The sequence below is a fragment of the Neolamprologus brichardi genome, chromosome 16 (assembly GCF_056152115.1).
Source record: "Neolamprologus brichardi isolate AB-2024 chromosome 16, ASM5615211v1, whole genome shotgun sequence".
Lineage (NCBI taxonomy): Eukaryota > Metazoa > Chordata > Actinopteri > Cichliformes > Cichlidae > Neolamprologus > Neolamprologus brichardi.
In genome coordinates this window covers 5,559,531-5,578,514 of record NC_142119.1, presented here as the reverse complement: position 1 = coordinate 5,578,514, position 18,984 = coordinate 5,559,531, and the positions used below count along the sequence as shown (strand labels likewise).

The 18,984-nt window shown below is 37.7% G+C and overlaps 1 protein-coding gene across 1 annotated transcript; it reads left to right on the top strand.

Annotated features, from left to right (window-relative positions):
• The first annotated feature begins 703 nt into the window (after window positions 1-703).
• LOC148098122 (lactase/phlorizin hydrolase-like) lies at window positions 704-14,170 on the top strand. The gene is made up of 17 exons (XM_087829641.1): window positions 704-1,316; window positions 1,587-1,657; window positions 3,978-4,055; window positions 4,148-4,241; window positions 4,882-4,966; window positions 5,073-5,751; window positions 5,841-6,489; window positions 6,655-8,193; window positions 8,305-8,573; window positions 8,702-8,992; window positions 9,085-9,283; window positions 9,369-9,571; window positions 9,655-9,761; window positions 12,580-12,711; window positions 12,808-13,031; window positions 13,184-13,417; window positions 13,977-14,170. The coding sequence occupies exons 1-17, from the start codon at window positions 704-706 to the stop codon at window positions 14,168-14,170; spliced, it is 5,661 nt and encodes a 1,886-aa protein (XP_087685767.1).
• The last annotated feature ends 4,814 nt before the right edge of the window (window positions 14,171-18,984 follow it).

Genomic DNA, 18,984 nt, shown 5'->3' with positions numbered 1-18,984 from the left:
TCTCTCTCTCTCTCTCTCTCTCTCTCTCTCTCTCTCTATATATATATATATATATATATATATATATATACACACACACACACACGTGTGTATATGTGTGTGTGTATAATAAAAAAAAAATTCTAATCAATTAATCGCAATTAACGCATTAAATTCCTTAAAATATATATACATATATAGATACACTGGGGGTGGGAATTTAACGCGTTAATTGTGTTAAATGTAATATATATTGCAATATATGTGTATATATATATGGATTATGGATGGATTATCTCAGTTGTTCTCCTGACTAAAGTTTGGTCTGTTTATACCATCCTGCAATGCTTTTTTATGTTTAACATAGTTAAGATGTTAACTATGTTAAACATAAAAACAAACCAAAAGAAGTCAAAAGTAAATAAAAGAGTTAAAAGACTAAAATTATGCACCTTGGATAGCAGTAGTAAAATTAATGACTAAGATATGATTCTATAGCAATAAAAAGTATATCAGAGCTCAAGAACAGAAGATGAGGAAGTTGCTATCTCTACAGTCCAGAGTCTATCTGGCTATATCTCAAAGCTACAATAAAACACTTGTGATAACTAAATGAGGTGCCAGTAATAATAATTGTGTAACAATGTAATAAAAAGGAAAAATATTGCTGTTAAATAGATCGGCTACACTCGAAAAATATCAGTTGTTCTGTTTTTGAGCCACAATGAAGAAGCTGTTGTGGGTCTTTTGTCTGAACATTTTTTGTCTCCATGGTTGTCAGAGCAGTGAGGTGAATGGAAGGGTGGACTTCATGCTTCTTGCAGGGCCTCTGACAAAGCAGGTGGTCAGAAGCTCAGACAGAAGCATAAATGATGCCTTTGACTGCAGTCATCCCGTTCCTCCTGGCTCTAAGCAGTACTTTGAGTACCTGCAGAGCAGAGGGGTGACCCACTTCAAAGTACCGCTGTCATGGGCTCAACTTCTTCCTACAGGCCACCCCAGCCAGCCCCAGCAGGCTGTGGTTAGATGTTACCAGACCCTGCTGAAACAGCTGCTGGAAGCAGGTCTTCAGCCTCTGGTCATCCTTCATGGATGGACAGTTCCAGAGTCTCTACAATCAAGGTATGGAGGCTGGGAGAGCCAGGAGCTGGCACAGATGTTTCAGCGGTATGCAGAGTTTGCCTTCCAAGAGTTTGCACCACTTGCACACTCATGGGTGACACTGGATGGTGTTTGGCATGACGGGCAGCCTGCACATGCTCCCAGTTTTCTGCAGAACATCCTTCAACTCAACAAGAACATTTACCAGATGTACCATCAGCGCTTTACTGACAAAGGTGAGTCAAATTAACAGGAAAAAGTGAAGATTAAAGACAAAAGAACACGACTAAATTTATTCTTTTCAGAATTATTTACTAGTCAATACTTGTTCTTATTTCTCTGAGGCTTGAGTTTACTTAAGGTTTCATTTATATGTAAGTGTCTTGAGAAATCACCTGTAAAAATAAATTTCCATCAGTGTATAACCAAACTAAGTTAATAAAATCTTTCAGCACGTTCAGCAGTTCCAAACAGTAAAAGTGCCTTTCATGCTTGCATATTTACAGGCAGACGTCTGTCACTTGGACTAAAAACTAAAGATGTGGCTTCTCTCTCCGACATTAAAGCTTCAACAAGTGTAAGTTTTTTCTTTTCTTTTATAGATACATAATCTATACAATAATATATGTATAGTCAGAATTTCACCTCCTTGCATGATTTTTATTTAGGATCCTAATAAAATTTTCGGTTGTTGATATTATTTTGGCAATAATCAATTAATCAATCAATCAATGTATTTATAAGCACATTTAAAACCAACACAGATTGACCAAAGTGCTGCACATAGTAAAAATTAACAAGTAGTGGTGTGCGATCGATATTGAAATATCGATTCTTCCGATACCAGTAATTTATGTTCTAGAATCGATTCTCATATTAAAATATCAATATTTTTGTACTTTGGGGTAAATTTGTAGTTTATCATTAACAGGAACACAATGGAAAGAAACTATATCATTTGGATCGTCTAAATTAGAAGGAACTACTTCCTCTTACGCCTTTCATAGTCATATGCGAAATATGGCTGTATAAATGTGTCGCAGCCCCTTGGTGTGCACACTCACAACAATGACTGAGCATAAACAGAGTCATGTGTGGACGTATTTTACCTCCACAAACAGCCGAGACGCAGTTTGCGATACATGTGGCTGTCTTGCCAACACCACTAACCTTGTCAAACAGCTCAGAGTAAATCATATCACAGACTATGACGAGCGTATGTTGAGGCGAACTGAAGAGGAGGAGAGGGACAGGTGCTGCTAGGGTGAGACACACGTCTCTCACGGAGTCCTTTAGTGCTGCAGGCAGGCAACGTTTTCAAATAGGCACAACTTCAAGTTATTTTTATTTCTATATGATAATTCTGCATTATTAGGCAATAAGAACAAGTAGTCTGATGTCCTGTAATCATTATGAAGCTATATTATTATATTATTATTACAATTACATAATACAAGTATATATGAAATATAATGAAACAGTCTTTGTACAAAGTATCGGTATCGGATCAGTATCGTCGATACCACCCTGAATTTTACTTGGTATTGGATCGGAAAGGAAATCAATGGTATCGCTCATCACTAGTAACAAGTAGATCAAACACACACACACACACACACACACACACACACACACACACACACACACACACACACACACACACACACAAAACTTAGTCACAATTAAAAGCCAGAGAGTAAAAATGTGTTTTCAAATGAGTTTTAAAAATGTCAAGTGTTGGAGAGATCCTAATTTCAAGAGGCAGACTGTTCCAAAGTTTGGGCACAGCAATTGGAAAAGCCCGGTCTCCTGTGTTTTTAGCCTGCTTAGGGACAACTAGAAGCAACATATCAGCTGACCTAAGAGCTCTATTTGGAGTATTTTTAGTTAACAGATCAGAGAGGTATGACGGAGCTAATCCATTTAGAGATTTAAAAACAAGTAATAAAATCTTAAAATCAATTCTACAACATACTGGAAGCCAGTGTAAATGAGCCAAGACTGGTGCCAAGAGTGCCTGTCAAGAGTTCGGCTGCAGCATTCTGAACTAGCTCGTGACAAGAGAGCAGAGCCTGGCTGATACCAAAATAAACACTGTTACAGTAGTCAAGCCTGGATGAAATAAATGCATGTATCACTTTCTCGAAGTCAGCAAATGACAAAATGTTCTTAGTTTTTGCAAGGACCCTGAGCTGGAAGAAGCTGGCTTTTACAACAGAATTTATTTGTTTCTCAAATAAAAAGCTGCTATCAAAGAACACTCCCAGATTCTCTGCAAAGGGATTTCTGGTCTTTTCCAGAGGACCAAGGTCAACCTTCAGAGAAAAGCGATGCACATTAACTGGCTGTTGTGAAATCATATTTGCTTCTTGTAGATGATTTTTTCTTTTTTATTAAACTATTTCTAACCAATCAAATAATTATTAACAATTATAGTAATTATTAAATATAATAAATAAATTGTTAGGTTTGTAGTTAAATTTTTAATTATTATCCAATTTTTTATTTATTTTTAATTTTGGTTTTGTTGAAGGCATTCAACACCTCCTTACACCACACACTCTAGTGACAAGAAAGTAACAAGAACAGCAGCACTAACATACGTGAGGTTAATCATTCCCAAAGGAAATTGGAATCATTGTCACCAAACCTGCAACTACTGATTGCTGTTATATGGATTTTAATTGGGCATATAATTATATACTTTTTTTGTTTGTTTCAAAGATGATTGACTTGGTTTTGTATTTATTTAAAGGATGGAAATGGCAACATAAGTCTGCTTAATCACCTTAAAATATATAAAAAATGATGATATAATGGTTCACATACATTTCACATTAAGTCTCTTCTCATTATGTCCCATCTCAGAATGACGATGTGATTCCTGTTTTGAACAGATGGACTTCTTGTCAGTGCACATTGACTACAACTGTGCCATCTCTTCAGAGTTTGAAAATGAACTGAGGAACTTACAGGTACAATAAGCATTATAAGATGTTTTTTTAAATGTTGTATTTAACATTTTGCTGATACAGCAAAGCTACATATGTTTCATTTTATGTTGTAGATTTTGAGCAGGAACTTGCCTATCCTGATTTACAAGATGAGCGCTCATGATTGTTCTCCCAATGATTACCAGCTTCTTGGAGATTTCCTAAATGGTAAATGTCATGACAGCTTTTTGACTTTGCAAATATAAGATATTAATAATTAATTAAAACTAATTTCCCATAATAGACATGAGAACAATACCTCATTTTATGAATGTGCAGCTGTATATATAAAAGAAACAATACTTTCCAGTGGCTGTCTTAGTAGAGATTTTGTTTTTGTCTACATGAAATTTGTACTCATGGTGCCTAATAAACCAGTTACCAAGAACATACCAAATGAATATGTATACTTCATACATGTAATGTTAAATGTTTCTGTGAATATAACATCACTTAATAATGTGTACAGTGTACATCCTGTCAAAAAATGGCGTTGTAAAACAGCTATCTGAAGATATTACGGGATGGCAGAATAAAGAAAAACCAAAGGCCACAACATCTGGGCAAATCCTCTGGTGTTGTTAACCAAACAGAATACATTAAGATAAAGTTCTAAATCTTGGGAGTGTTATCATGTCATGAAATCTTCTTGTTATGGGCCAGTGATGTTATATAAGGCACCCATAGACTTAGCACACACTTACGATGTTTTTTCAGTAATAGTGAGTACATATTGTTACAATAACATATATCAGAACTATATCAGAACTGAACTTAAAACAATTCATATTTCTTGAACACAACACAGTCTTGATGGACAATGGCCTGAATATTGTGGGATGTGACATGAAGGACATGTTAGGCAAGCTGGACACGGAAGATGCTCTTGTCAAGTAAGAGTTCATTTTCTGATTTATATGTATTGGAATTCTGTTTTTTTTTTTCTTATTTGATTAAAAATTTGCTTATATTTTTTATGTTTCTCTCTCTTTCCAAAAGTCATGGCATTTCACACCACGCCAGGATGACAGGGTTAAGAAACAGTTATCAGACTGTGTGGGATAAATTTAAGTCCCAGACCACAGCAGAACGAGATTTTTTCCTTCAGGAATCATTCCCCTTTGGCTTCCAGTGGGCCACCTCCAGCGTATCCTTTAAAGTTGAAGGTGGCTGGTCAGAAGGCGGGAAAGGAGAGACTATTTGGGACCGGTTTGGTCATGAGGGCTTGGCCTTTGCAAATCAGACAGCTGACCTAGCTTGCGACAGTTACCGTAAGGTAGATTATGATGTCTACCTTCTGCGAGGTCTTCAGGTCGACACCTACCAGTTTTCCATCTCTTGGGCCCGTATTTTCCCCACGGGGTACCGACAGAGCCAATCAGAAAAAGGAGCTCAATACTATGACCAGCTGATAAATGCTCTCATTGCATCTGGCATACAACCCATTGTCACTCTGTACCACTGGGATCTGCCTCAAGCACTCCAGAATTATGGTGGATGGACCAATGCCTCCATTGTAGAGGCCTTCAAAGACTATGCAGACTTCTGCTTCTCCAGGTTTGGAGACAGAGTCAAGATCTGGAACACATTCAATAGTCCCTGGGTAGTGAGCCATGCTGGGTATGGTACTGGTGTGCATGCCCCAGGAGTAAAGGACTATGTGGAATCTTCCTATCAGGTGACAGTGATGTTATTAGAATACTGTAATTACACACTTTATTATTATCATTGCACTAATGTACTTACCATTTGATTTTGCATTATCAGGTCACTCACAATATTCTCAAGTCCCATGCCGAGGCCTGGCATGTTTATAGTGACAATTACAGGAAAACACAAGGAGGAAAAGTGGGCATTGCCTTGAACTCTGACTGGGCTGAGCCCAGTGACCCTGCCAAACCTGAAGATGTAGCAGCTGCAGACCGTTACCTGCAGTTTATGCTGGGCTGGTTTGCACATCCCATATTTGTAGACGGAGATTATCCTGCAATACTCAAAGATCAGGTAGAACAGAAGAAAACCGCATGCTCTGACTCTGTACCAGCAAAGCTCCCAGTTTTCACTCCCACAGAGAGCCAGAGGATACTTGGTACTGCTGACTTTTTTGGTTTAAATCACTATACTTCTCGGCTGGTCAGCAACAGTAATGGTGGGTGCACCCCCGGTCCTGACGGTGTTGGTGACTTCCATGCAACTGTGGACCCCACATGGAGTCCCACAGCTTCTGACTGGATCTATTCTGTTCCTTGGGGACTTAGAAGGCTCCTGAACTACATTTCAACAGAATACCTGAATGTTAACAAATTACCTATATACATAACAGGAAATGGGATGCCAACAGATTACAGTGTTGACAATCTCAATGACACCAGCAGAATGGACTATATGAGAAGTTACATCAATGAGGCTCTGAAAGGTTAGTGTTGGGGATTTTCCTGATCTGAAGTCATTTTTTTAGAGAGAGAGTTAACCTCTTAAGCCCCTGATATGGGGGCAAAAAGCAGGAGATCAGGTAGGCTTGGGGCTTAAGAGGTTAAAATAATTCAAATATTAATTTTGTTTTTGTGTGTTCATTTTGTAGCAACACGCACAGATGGAGTGGATGTGCAGCGATTCACAGTGCAGTCACTCATGGATGGATTTGAGGCAAACCAAGGCTACAGCCAAAGATTTGGTCTTCACTATGTCAACTTTGAAGTCGGATCCAGACCAAGGACCCCAAAGCAATCTGCATATTTGTACTCTGAGATTATCGAGCAAAACGGTTTCACTTCACAAAAAAGTAAGAAGTTTAAAGCTGCAGAAAGACCATTAACTCGACGTTTAGCTGCTTTACCACCCTCAGAAGTTCCATCTCAGGCAAAGGTAGTTTGGGAGAAATTCTCTTCACAGTCAAACTTTGATAGACAAATGTACCATTATGGCACTTTTCCTGAGGGCTTCAGTTGGGGAATTTCTTCTTCGGCCTACCAAATTGAAGGTGGCTGGAATGCTGATGGCAAAGGTCCTAGTATATGGGATACATTCACGCAGACAACTGACACTATTCCTGATAAAGCAAATGGCAATGTAGCCTGTGACAGTTACAACAGACTTAATGAAGATCTCTACATGCTGCGGGCTCTGAGGGTGAAGTCATACAGATTCTCTTTGTCCTGGTCCAGGATCTTTCCTGATGGCACCCGTAAGTCCCTCAACCAGAAAGGTGTTGACTACTACAACAGACTCATTGATCTTCTTATAGCGTACAATATCAAACCTATGGTAACACTGTACCACTGGGACCTTCCTGAAGCTTTGCAAAAGGTCAATGGCTGGGAAAGTGCAGAGATGATTGACATTTTTAATGACTATTGCGACTTCTGCTTTGCTACTTTTGGTGACAGAGTGAAATTCTGGATAACCCTTAACCAGCCTCAGACAATTGCATGGTCTGGATATGGACTTGGAAATATGCCACCAAATGTTAAGGACCCAGGGTATGGACCATACATAGTTGCACACAACCTCATTAAAGCCCATGCCAAGGCCTACCATACATATGACGACAAATATCGTCAGTCTCAGGGTGGTCTAATATCCATTGCCCTCAACGCTGATTGGTTTGAACCTGCTGATGTCAACGTAGTCCGTGAAGTGGTAACTGCTGACCGGGCGATGCAGTTCCAACTGGGATGGTTTGCACATCCTATTTTTAAGAATGGTGACTATCCTGATGCACTGAAGTGGCAAGTTGGGAACAAAAGTGAAATCCAAGGTCTTCCACAGTCAAGACTTCCTTCCTTTACTGAAGAAGAAAAGAAATTCATCAAGGGAACTGCTGACGTATTCTGTGTAAATCATTACACTACAAGGGTAGTGAGCTATTTTACAGCTGCACTTCAGCCTCACTCCTATGAATGGGACCGGGACATGAGAGAAGCAGAGGAACCTGATTCACCAACTACAGCCATTCCTAACCAAAAAGCTGTGGCCTGGGGCTTGAGGAGACTCCTCAACTGGATCAAGGAAGAGTATGGTGATCCAGAGATTTATATTACTGAGAATGGAGCAGCAGTAGAATGGGATGACTCTGAAAGAGTAATGTTCTACAAGACCTATATCGATGAGGCTCTCAAAGGTTCAGTGATATAAAAACATTTCAGAAGATATTTAACATTTTCCACCACTGCCATGACTGGTTGTTCATTTATTTTGTATGTATGTGTTTGCATTTGTGGTTACATTACAGCCAATAACCTTGATGGTGTGCGGTTGCAAGGATACACAGCAACAGCCTTTATGGATTCTTTTGAGTGGCTGCACGGGTACAAATTTCTATTTGGGCTGCACCACGTGGACTTCACCAACCCAGATCGTCCAAGAACACCAAAGTACTCAGCTCATTACTATTACAACGTCATAAAGGATAATGGCTTCCCCTTTCCAGATGATGAGAAGATGCTTTATGGTCACTTCCGTGAGGATTTCATGTGGAGCACTGCTTCATCGGCCTACCAAGTAACTTATACTTTTACTGCAATTTTACTTTTACGCAGTTAAGCAATAGTTGAGGAATGATTTGAATACTGTCTTGCTTCCCTTGTTTTCATCTCTTTAAATTATTGTTTTGCATTTACTGTGTCCAGATTGAAGGAGGATGGAGGGCAGATGGAAAAGGTCTAAGCATCTGGGACAAGTTCACTCACAGTCCTTCCAAAATATTAAATGATGACAATGGGGACATAGCCTGTGACAGTTACAATAAAATAGAAGAGGATGTTGCGATATTAAAGCAGCTGAAAGTAAGCCATTATCGTTTCTCCTTATCCTGGCCGAGAGTCCTTCCTGATGGCACTATCAATAACATTAACGAGGCTGGAATCAACTACTACCAAAGACTTTTGGACGCACTGCATGCTGCAAATATCGAGCCACAGGTATGTATAATTCCTTGCATTTCAAAAAGATACATTGGAAGCCAGTGAATTCAGTTGGAGTCATTTTTCCTTTCCTTTCCTTTCCTCTTCAGGTTACTCTGTACCACTGGGACCTGCCGCAAGCTATAGAGGATTATGGAGGCTTTTTGAATGACAGCTTTGTTAAGCTTTTCAGGGACTATGCTGACCTCATGTTTGACCGTCTTGGTGACAAAGTGAAAATTTGGATCACCTTTAATGAACCAATCATTATAACCAACCATGGATATGGCTTTGGAAGCTTTGCTCCAGGTACGGTTTAAGTAATTTTAAGTATTGCTTTAGTGTTGCATGTTCTCTCTTTCTCTGTGTCAAATGTGTCCATGTTTGTCTCCAGGAATCAGTTCAGGACCAGACACTTTGCCCTACATAGCTGGTCACAACCTGCTTAAAGCTCATGCTGAGGCCTGGCATCTCTACAATGACAAGTACAGGGCCAAACAGAACGGCATAATCTCCATCACTGTCAACTCTGATTGGTCCGAACCCAGGAATCCTTATAGGCAGGAGGACTATGATGCTGCAAGACGTGTGGTGGAGGTATGCCATTTCTTCTCAAATCTGACAAAAGGAAATTGACGGCAGTTAGTTTCAAATTACTATTATGTTTTGTTTTTGTGCAGTTCTACCTTGGCTGGTTTTCCCATCCCATATTTAATGGTGACTACAGTGAAATTGTGAAGACAAGAATACGAGAACGAAGTCTAGCTGCTGGTCTACCACAGTCTCGGTATTATGAAGGCTATTATTAAATGCGTAAAAGTTTCTTACTTATCCTTTAAGTAGCTCTATAGTAAAATACTTTAACTCACATACGCAATATGCATTCTTAACAACTGTAATTTCACTATATGAAAAACATTGTCCTTTAATGAAAATCACTAGAAAGCATCACAGATCAAATAAGCCATGGATCACAAAGGGGATAGAAGATGCATGTAAAAAGAAAAATAATCTATATAAGAGATTCATAAAACAGAGGACAAAAGATGCTGAAATAAAGTACAAGTTATATAAAAATAGATTAGTAAATATTATAAGAACAAGTAAGAAAGAATATTACCACAAATTATTGGAGCAAAGTAGAAGTAACACACAAGAAACATGGAGGATATTAAATAGTATAATCAAAAAGGGCTCAAAAAATAAGAATTATCCAGATTATTTTAAAAAAGATAAAGATATTGTGCTTGATAAAACTAAAGACATTGCAAATGAATTTAATGATTTCTTTGTAAATGTTGGCTTTAATTTAGCAAAAGAAATTCCAGAGTCAAGAAATAATAACGACCTAAATAAACATATTACTCAGAATGTGTCCTCCATGTTTATTGGTGCTGTAACTCATAGAGAAATAATTAACATTGTGAAGACATTTAAAAATAAAAAGTCCACTGACTGTTTTGGTATTGACATGATATTAGTTAAAAGTATTATAGAATATATAGTGCAACCTTTCGCATACATTTGTAATCTGTCCTTTCAAACTGGTGTATTTCCCTCACAAATGAAAATAGCAAAAGTTATTCCAATCCATAAAAACGGAGAGAGAAGTCAGTTTACCAATTATAGGCCAATATCACTGCTCCCACAGTTCTCAAAAATTTTAGAAAAGTTATTTGTTAATAGACTTGATAAATATATTGAGAAGCATAATCTCCTAAGTGATAACCAATATGGCTTTAGAGTGAAAAGGTCCACTTCGATGGCAGTGATGGAACTTGTAGAAGGGATATCTAATGCTATAGATAATAAGGAATATACTGTTGGTGTTTTTATAGACTTAAAAAAGGCGTTTGATACGATTGATCATTCTATATTAATGAATAAACTAGAGAGATATGGCATAAGAGGGTTAGCATACAAGTGGATGAAAAGTTACCTGGATGACAGATATCAATATGTCGAATTCAATAATGTAAAATCTAAGCAGTTGAAGGTAACTTGTGGTGTTCCTCAGGGCTCTGTGCTGGGCCCTAAATTATTTATATTATACATAAATGACATATGTAGCATTTCCAAACTGTTAAAATGTGTATTGTTTGCTGATGATACCACTCTGTATTGCTCAGGTAAAAACCTAGAACAGCTTCTGACTACAGCGGAAAAGGAGTTAAATATATTAAAAAACTGGTTTGATGTAAATAAGTTATCATTAAATATAAAGAAAACAAAATTGATTATTTTTGGCACTAGACAAATGAAAAATGTATCTAAAATCAGGGTTAATGGAATTGAAATTGAAAGAGTGTACGAAAATAAATTTCTTGGAGTGATAATTGATGATAAGCTGAGTTGGAAGTCTCATATAAACCATGTGAAAACAAAAATGTCAAAAACCATTGCTATTCTCTATAAAACAAAGCATGTCCTGAACAAAAAATCATTATACACACTCTATTGTACTCTGTTGCTTCCATATATGACTTACTGTCTGGAGATATGGGGTAATGCATATAAAACGAACACTCTTCCTATTTTCAAGTTGCAAAAAAGAGCTATAAGAATTATAAACCAATCAAACTATATAGAACCAACTAACATTTTGTTTATTAATCTGAATACCCTGAAATTTTATGATTTAGTTGAATATAAAATGGCACAGATAATGTATAAAGCACAAAATAGCTTGCTTTGCCCCAGTACTCAGAAGCTGTTCAAAGTCAGAGAGAGTCAATATGACTTAAGGGGAACAGATTTCTTTAAAAAAAACAAGATAAGGACAAATATAAAGCAGAGATGTGTTTCTGTTAGAGGAGTTAACCTGTGGAATAGTTATGACAGTGATTTAAAAAGGTGTAGTTCATTTTCCTTGTTTAAAAATATGTTTAAAAATAGAGTATTAGAAAAATATATATATCAAGAATGAAAAGAGCAAAAAAAACAAAACAAAAAAAACAAACAAAAAACAAACAAAAAACAAACAAACAAAAAAAAACCAAAAAAAAAAACCAAAAAACAGAAAACCTCTTGATTCTTTTGCTTTGATGTAGTTACTTACTAAGGTGGTGGTGTTTTTTCTTGTTTGTTTGTTTGTTTGTTTTGTTTTTGCTTTGTTTGCCTTCTCTCACCCCAACCGGTCGCAGCAGATGGCCGCCCCTCCCTGAGCCGGGTTCTGCTGGAGGTTTCTTCCTGTTAAAAGGGAGTTTTTCCTTCCCACTGTCGCCAAAGTGCTTGCTCATAGGGGGTCATATGATTGTTGGGCTTTTCTCTCTGTATCTATGAAGCGCCTTGAGGCGACATTTGTTGTGATTTGGCGCTATATAAATGAAATTGAATTGAATTGAATTTTATTATTTGCTTCGAGCCCTGTGTACAGGAGCTGCATGCTAAAAGACCTTTTGTTAAAAGGGTTGGCGTAATAAGCAAATGCTTCAGCCAATACCTTTTGATTAGCCTTGTCTCATGCTTTCTTGCTTTGTGGTAAATCTTTGTTCTGTCTTCACTGAGATATTTGAATGCTAATCAATCAATAAACACATAAACATAAAACATACAAGTCCACTAAAATCAATAAGGTAAGTTTGGTGTCATTTCAATTTCTCCAGGTTACCTGAGTTCACTGCAGAGGAGATTAAGAGAATCAAGGGCACTCATGACTTCTTTGGATTGAACCATTACACATCTGTCCTGGCATTCCCTGTGGACCATGGAGATGCTGCAGGCTTTGATGCAGACAGGTAAGAAGTTAACATTTGCAAAACAAATGCCGTCTTGACCTTCTTCTTCTGGGCCTTTTTTTTATTAAGTACTTTATGGAATTCTATCCTTTGTAGGGGTGTAATTGTAGTTTCTGATCGTACCTGGCTGGATACAGGCTCCGTCTGGCTTAAGGTTGCACCATTTGGCATCCGGAGATTGCTGAACTTCATTAAAAATGAATATGGAAATCCACCAATTATCATCACTGAGAATGGAGTCTCAGAGCGGGGCCCTGTTGATCTAAAGGATGGTCACAGGACCTACTTCTATGAAAAATACATCAATGAGGTGTTGAAAGGTATCAAAGCTTCTCATTCTAAGAAATCTAAATCCAGGAATGTCCTGGAGAGGAAACAAAAATACAGATGTTTTGTGTGTAATATGGATGCTTTCAAATTATTCTGCTCTTTCTTTTAAAGTAAGAAAAATAATTTGTCCTTCCCTTTACAGCTTACTTGCTCGATGGTGTGGATGTGCGTGGTTACACAGCGTGGTCACTGTTGGACAACCTAGAGTGGGCTGCTGGCTATACAGAGAGATTTGGCCTGTTCTACGTTAATCGCTCAGACCCTAATCTTCCTCGAGTGCCCAAGAACTCTGTTAACTTCTACACCAAAGTCATAAAGTGCAACGGATTCCCTGACCCTGACTCAGGACATGAGTGCCTGAACCCGGAGTCTGGTGGTAAAGTTATAAAAGATTTGCTCACATACCTGTTTTACAGAACCCAGTTAAACATCTTATCTAATGACAAAATGTGTCATGACAATGTAACAATTACAAAACAATTTATTTAGCATAAAATCCGGTGGCCTCTTAAACCTTTGCAACTTTTTACTTCAATACATTTGACTTCAATGGTCTTCAACGTAGAGCAGTGTTTCACAAACAAAGAGCAGAGTAAAGCACTTAAAATCATTTTTTGTTAAAGAGACCTGATGAAAATAAGTGTCAGGGTACTGTATCTGCTAAGGTTTGGACTTGTACTTGTTTTCCAGCTTCAGTCAGAACGCTGTTGTTATAAACTGATAAGATTTGCTCAGATACCTGTTTTGAATGATAGACACTTAAATTAAATGTTCAAATAAATAACTTTTCAGCGGGTTAGTTAGTACCCCCTTGCCAAGCCTCTATGATCTCTACTACTGTGCAATAATTAAAATGAAGTTTTGATTTACAGTACTATACTTCAAATGTTCACAAATAATATGACAGTATTGTTTTCATTGTGTCTCTTCTGCAGCAACAACTGCGCCAACAGCTGCACCACCAACAGCTGTTGTCAACATTAACAGCGTGAAATTCCTCAGTCTGGATCTCTCCGCCGATGATGCTGAGACTGGACTTTACACCACATTTGCTCTACTGATTGTTGCAGTAGTAGGAGTAATTTGTGTTTCTGTTTTCCTCTTTAAGATAAAAAAAAAAGCCATGTAAAGTGAACATGTGGACAGTATCAAAATGGAGTGAAATTTGTAACTGTAAATAAGCTGATGTGCAGTGTAGGCCCCCATAAACAGCATTTGATTGCAGCCCCTTAAATACTGAACAATACTTGAACTACTTACATCATCAGAAATAGTGCGTATAAGAGTTCCCATAACTAATATTGTAAGTTTATCATTGCTTATTCAGTTATTAAATCCTTGTATATTATAATTTGCTTGAGAACTGATCAAGATTATTAAAAGTGTCATTTCATCCTGTAATCAAAATAAAAAAGTAATTTTTGTAATAAAAACACTCATTATAATACAGAATGTAACATGAGCCTCAACCATATTTTTGTCAAATAAAACACTGTAGAAAAAAAAACAATGAATTATGTCATGATTGCTATTAAAACGATTGCTATTCTTCATTTTCTGATTTGTTTTTTCACATTTTTGTACAGTGAGATGTATTGTTCAATATTGACTATGGAAAATGTTACCTTGAAGTAACCAAAATGTCACAATCCTGGGTCGTGTGACCCAGCACTTTGAGTTTTCATATATGTTGATGGTTTATGTTTAAGTTTATTTAGTTATCTGAAGCTCCTAGATTGCCCAGTTATAGTTCATTGTTTATTAGATTCCCCTTGCGCCCTCGCCCCTGTGTTTAAGTCTCCCTCACCCTTCATGTGTTTCAGTGATGTTATTGTCTCTCCTCCTCTTGTTTACATGTTTCCCCTTTGTGACCCATTTCATCTATCGTGTCCCCCCCCCCCCCCCCCCCCCCCCGCCATTATGTTCTGTTTGCGCTTAGTTTTGTCCATGTCTCATCTCCAGTCCACTTTTCCCTCTGTGTGTAGTTATAGTGTTATGTCTGCATCCCATTATGTTTCCTGTTTTATTTTTGAAGAGTTTGGTGTTTCCATGTTCAGTGTGTTTAGTTTTACTTCCCCTGTGTCGTCATTATTTTCATTCGTATCAGCTGTTTCTCCATGTGTTTGCACTTCCCCCTGATTACCTCTTGTGTGTATTTAGCCTCTGAGGTTCCTTGTCTGCCATGCTGCCATGAAGATCTTCATTTGCTCATGCCAAATCTTCACATTCCAGGTTTTTTCCATGCCAGGTTTCCATGTTCATGTTCATCTTTCAGATTTTTTTATGTTTTGGCTTAGTTCTCCCAGTTTAGGTTATTGTTTAGTTTCGCCTTTTCCTTTTTGTTTTCTACTGTTAACCAGCCTTAAATAAACGTCTCGCTTCCTGTTAAGATAAAGTTTTGTTTTTCGCATGTCAGCACTTGGGTCGTCCTTCTCACGCCACACAGTCAGCTTCAACTAACTGTGACACAAAATTAAATTGTCAGTCAAAGTGCAGTATACTCCAAGTCCATCATCACTTGCATTGGTCAGCAATGATATGCCCAGTATATCTGACGTGACTTACAAGTAAGTATCATATATTACCAAAAATTATTTGTTATTAGTTTAAAATGATAAGTGGTGGAGGATTTTTTTAAACCATTCCTTTGGAAAAAGAAGCAGTGCAATTGTATGAAAACCCTTCAGAACACAAACTATTACTGGAAAATTGTGCATTAAGTATCAAAATTAAAATAATTATTCTTCAAAACATATTCCCCATCAGTGTTAAATGGATCAATACCATTGCTACACATGTTTAAGACTGAGCCGATTTTAAATACTTTTTATGCTTTTTAATGTTCAACATCATATTCTATAAAACATAGTTTTGTAGTGGCTGTTCTGTGATGACCTCTAGGTAGGTGGGAGGTATGATAAGGTTAACGATCAATATCTATAGAGAGAATTAAAATATGAATGAAAACTGAAGGTGGAGTGTTGACAAACCAGCTAGTTAAATGTATTCCATTCAGACATTCTCATAGATGCTAATCTAAAAGTGCTGCTGAGACTGCACCTGCTCAACTTGCCTGTTTGATGGACATGGTCAGAGTTGCTGTCCGTCTCCATCTTCATCATTTCAGCTTTCCTTGCTAATGCACTAAAGCAGTTACTGATAACTTTTTCAAACACCATCTTCTGTGTATCACACATATTGGCCAAGGTGGTTAGCAAGAGGAAAGACATCTGTTACGATGCTCAATCACTTAAGTGCATTTACTTGCTAATGCTAGCCATGTTTCAAAATGAACTGCAGGTCCTGGCTGATCTCAGAACAGTAAAAGCTGAGGCACTGGCAGCTTGCCTCATAGGCTTCTCTCTCGTCAGTTGACACGGAGCTTTCAGTGACAATGGCCATTCTCAATATGCGTACTTGTGTGTACTTGCATTCTCGTTGGACTTGTGATACGTCATCAGTCACAGACAAAGTAATGTTCCAATTCAGAATACGCATCAAGCCAAATGTGTTATTGCTCCTCCTATTTTATCGAGCATGCATCGGTGGTGACTTGTGTGGACTTGGTGCAGCCAAATATCCCAGAATGCATTTTGTCCAAACTCAAACGTGGCAATGGTGGAGGATAGTGCCTAAAAAGTTTGAAATATTACTGTTTCTGGGTCACAAAATAAACTTTTAAGATATTTTCAAGTGAGAATGTAGCTGAGTAAACTTCAAATATCTGCTCTGTTTATCAAGACACCACATATCCCTCCGGTTCTGTGCACCCCACACTGCCCTTACTTTAGTGTTTCCGACCTTGTTAATTACTCATATTTGTAAAAGTGCTCTGATATTTTCAGAGATGTCTGTTACCCCACCAGTTCAATCACTGACCGGGAGGTCAAGGCTCACTAGAGCCGGCGAGAACAGTGGACTCTGACAACTGAGTTTTTTAGCACAACGTTTCACAGTCCATATACAGATTGTCACAGTTTAGGTGACTTCAAGTACATGGAATTTATATCTGTAAACTGACTAAACACAAATTGCCCTCACCACAAACTGCACCAATAGTTGACAAAACCTTTAATTTTAAATATGTTTATATTGTCTATTCTGTAAAATAGTCAGACTGTTTTAGAGGAGCGGTGCTTCAAATGATAGTTGCAGATTTCTGTCAGAATCTGCAGATTATACAGTACAAATAAAATGTTCACGTTTCTCCAACGCTGTCTTCCCAGCAGTTTCACCGGATGGCCAGGAAGCGTTCGCGATGTCTTCTCGGGCGCTTCTCCGGCGCTGATAATTGGTGTCGTCTTGTGTCAGTGACGTAAAAGACGGATTTAATGCGACATGACCGTTCAAACAGCAGTCGCTTTCTAAAACATCGGATATGTATCGGATTCAGTACCACATACGAAAGTGACCCAGATCGGATTTGAAAATATCAGATTTGTGCTGTTTACACTGTCATACCATGATCGGATATGTCCTCCCGTCATGTTTCTCCCCATGCTGTGTGCTTCATGTTTTGCCTCTTACTTACCATACCAAGAGTTTATTGTTTGGTACTTTTAGTTTGTAGTTCTCAGCACCTCTGGAGTCCTGTGTTTGGGTCCAACCTCTGCTTGCCACACAGCCAGGCCTTGGTAGGTCTGTAGTTCCAAAGTAAACAATGTTAAAACCAAAGGTGATCTTAAAGCCAAACATTATTGTCATAAGATGGTAATTATTGAAGGTAGTTAAAAGAAAAATAAAAGCAACAATCTTTCACGACACACCAACCCACTGGCATAAATATGCTCAGTAATATGAAGTAAAAAGTAAGTAAAATGCAGTCAATAATAAACATCTGTGCCTTCAGTTTGTTCATTTGTTTTGCTCATGTTCATGTTTTAAAATGTATCGCAACTTTAGTTATTGCAGCAGGTAGCCACGATGAGGAGCTATTATGCAAGAGTTATAAAGTGAATAAATCCATCATTCACCTTCTGTTGCATGAAACCACAACCAGACTTATGTAAAGGAAATCCTGCAAAGCTTGAAATGGGGTTTAGAAGGCACATCAGGGTGTAATCAAAGAAAATGTTACAGTTTATGCAAAACACTGAGAGGCACAACACACTTGAAAAAGATTTTAATGAACGCTGAAATTAGTAACAGGTAGGATTTTGCAGCAGTTCAGAACAGTACTGGAATTATTATCAATATGAAATCCTGTGTGTACGAAGGTAGTCTCAATAAGACTGAGACCTGTGTACAAAATAAATTATAAATATAATATAAAACAACATATTAAAGATGATCACAAATTAAGAAAAAAAAACCACATGCAAGAGTAGTTAAAAAAATGTCAGACTCAATAATGTCCCAGTAAAATCAGAGATTGTAATTTTAAAGTTTTTTGTGGCTTGTTATAGGAACCAAAGTATTTAAACCTGTTTTTTCCAAGTTCACTGTGAGGAAGAGGTACAGTCAGTGTTAAAGTGTGTACATTCAGGTAGGCAGTCAACCTATGCAGTACAGAACTGTAAATAAATATCATAAAATGTTGCGCTCTATTGCTGAGCAGCACAATCCCTCTGTCAAACAAGATGCATGGGCGAGTAAGAAAAGAATCATCTGTGATAAATCATGATGCACTGTGATACACTAAATCTAGAGGCTTCAAAGTGGATGTAGAAGCATGCATATAAAATATATCACCATAATCAATGTAGATAAAATTGTGAATGAGAAGCAAGATTTAGATGTAAAAATCTGATCTTTGTCTTTAATTTTTTTGAAAGGCATTCCATATTGTTTTTAAAAGGAGTCTCTCATCCAGCCAGAGTCTAAAGTATTTATAACAATCAACAGTTTCAATTTTATGATCATGAAGGGTCTGAATATGAACTGCAGGCTGGGTCCTTTTATGTGCGTGTGTGTGATTGCCAAATTGAATCACACACAGACTGT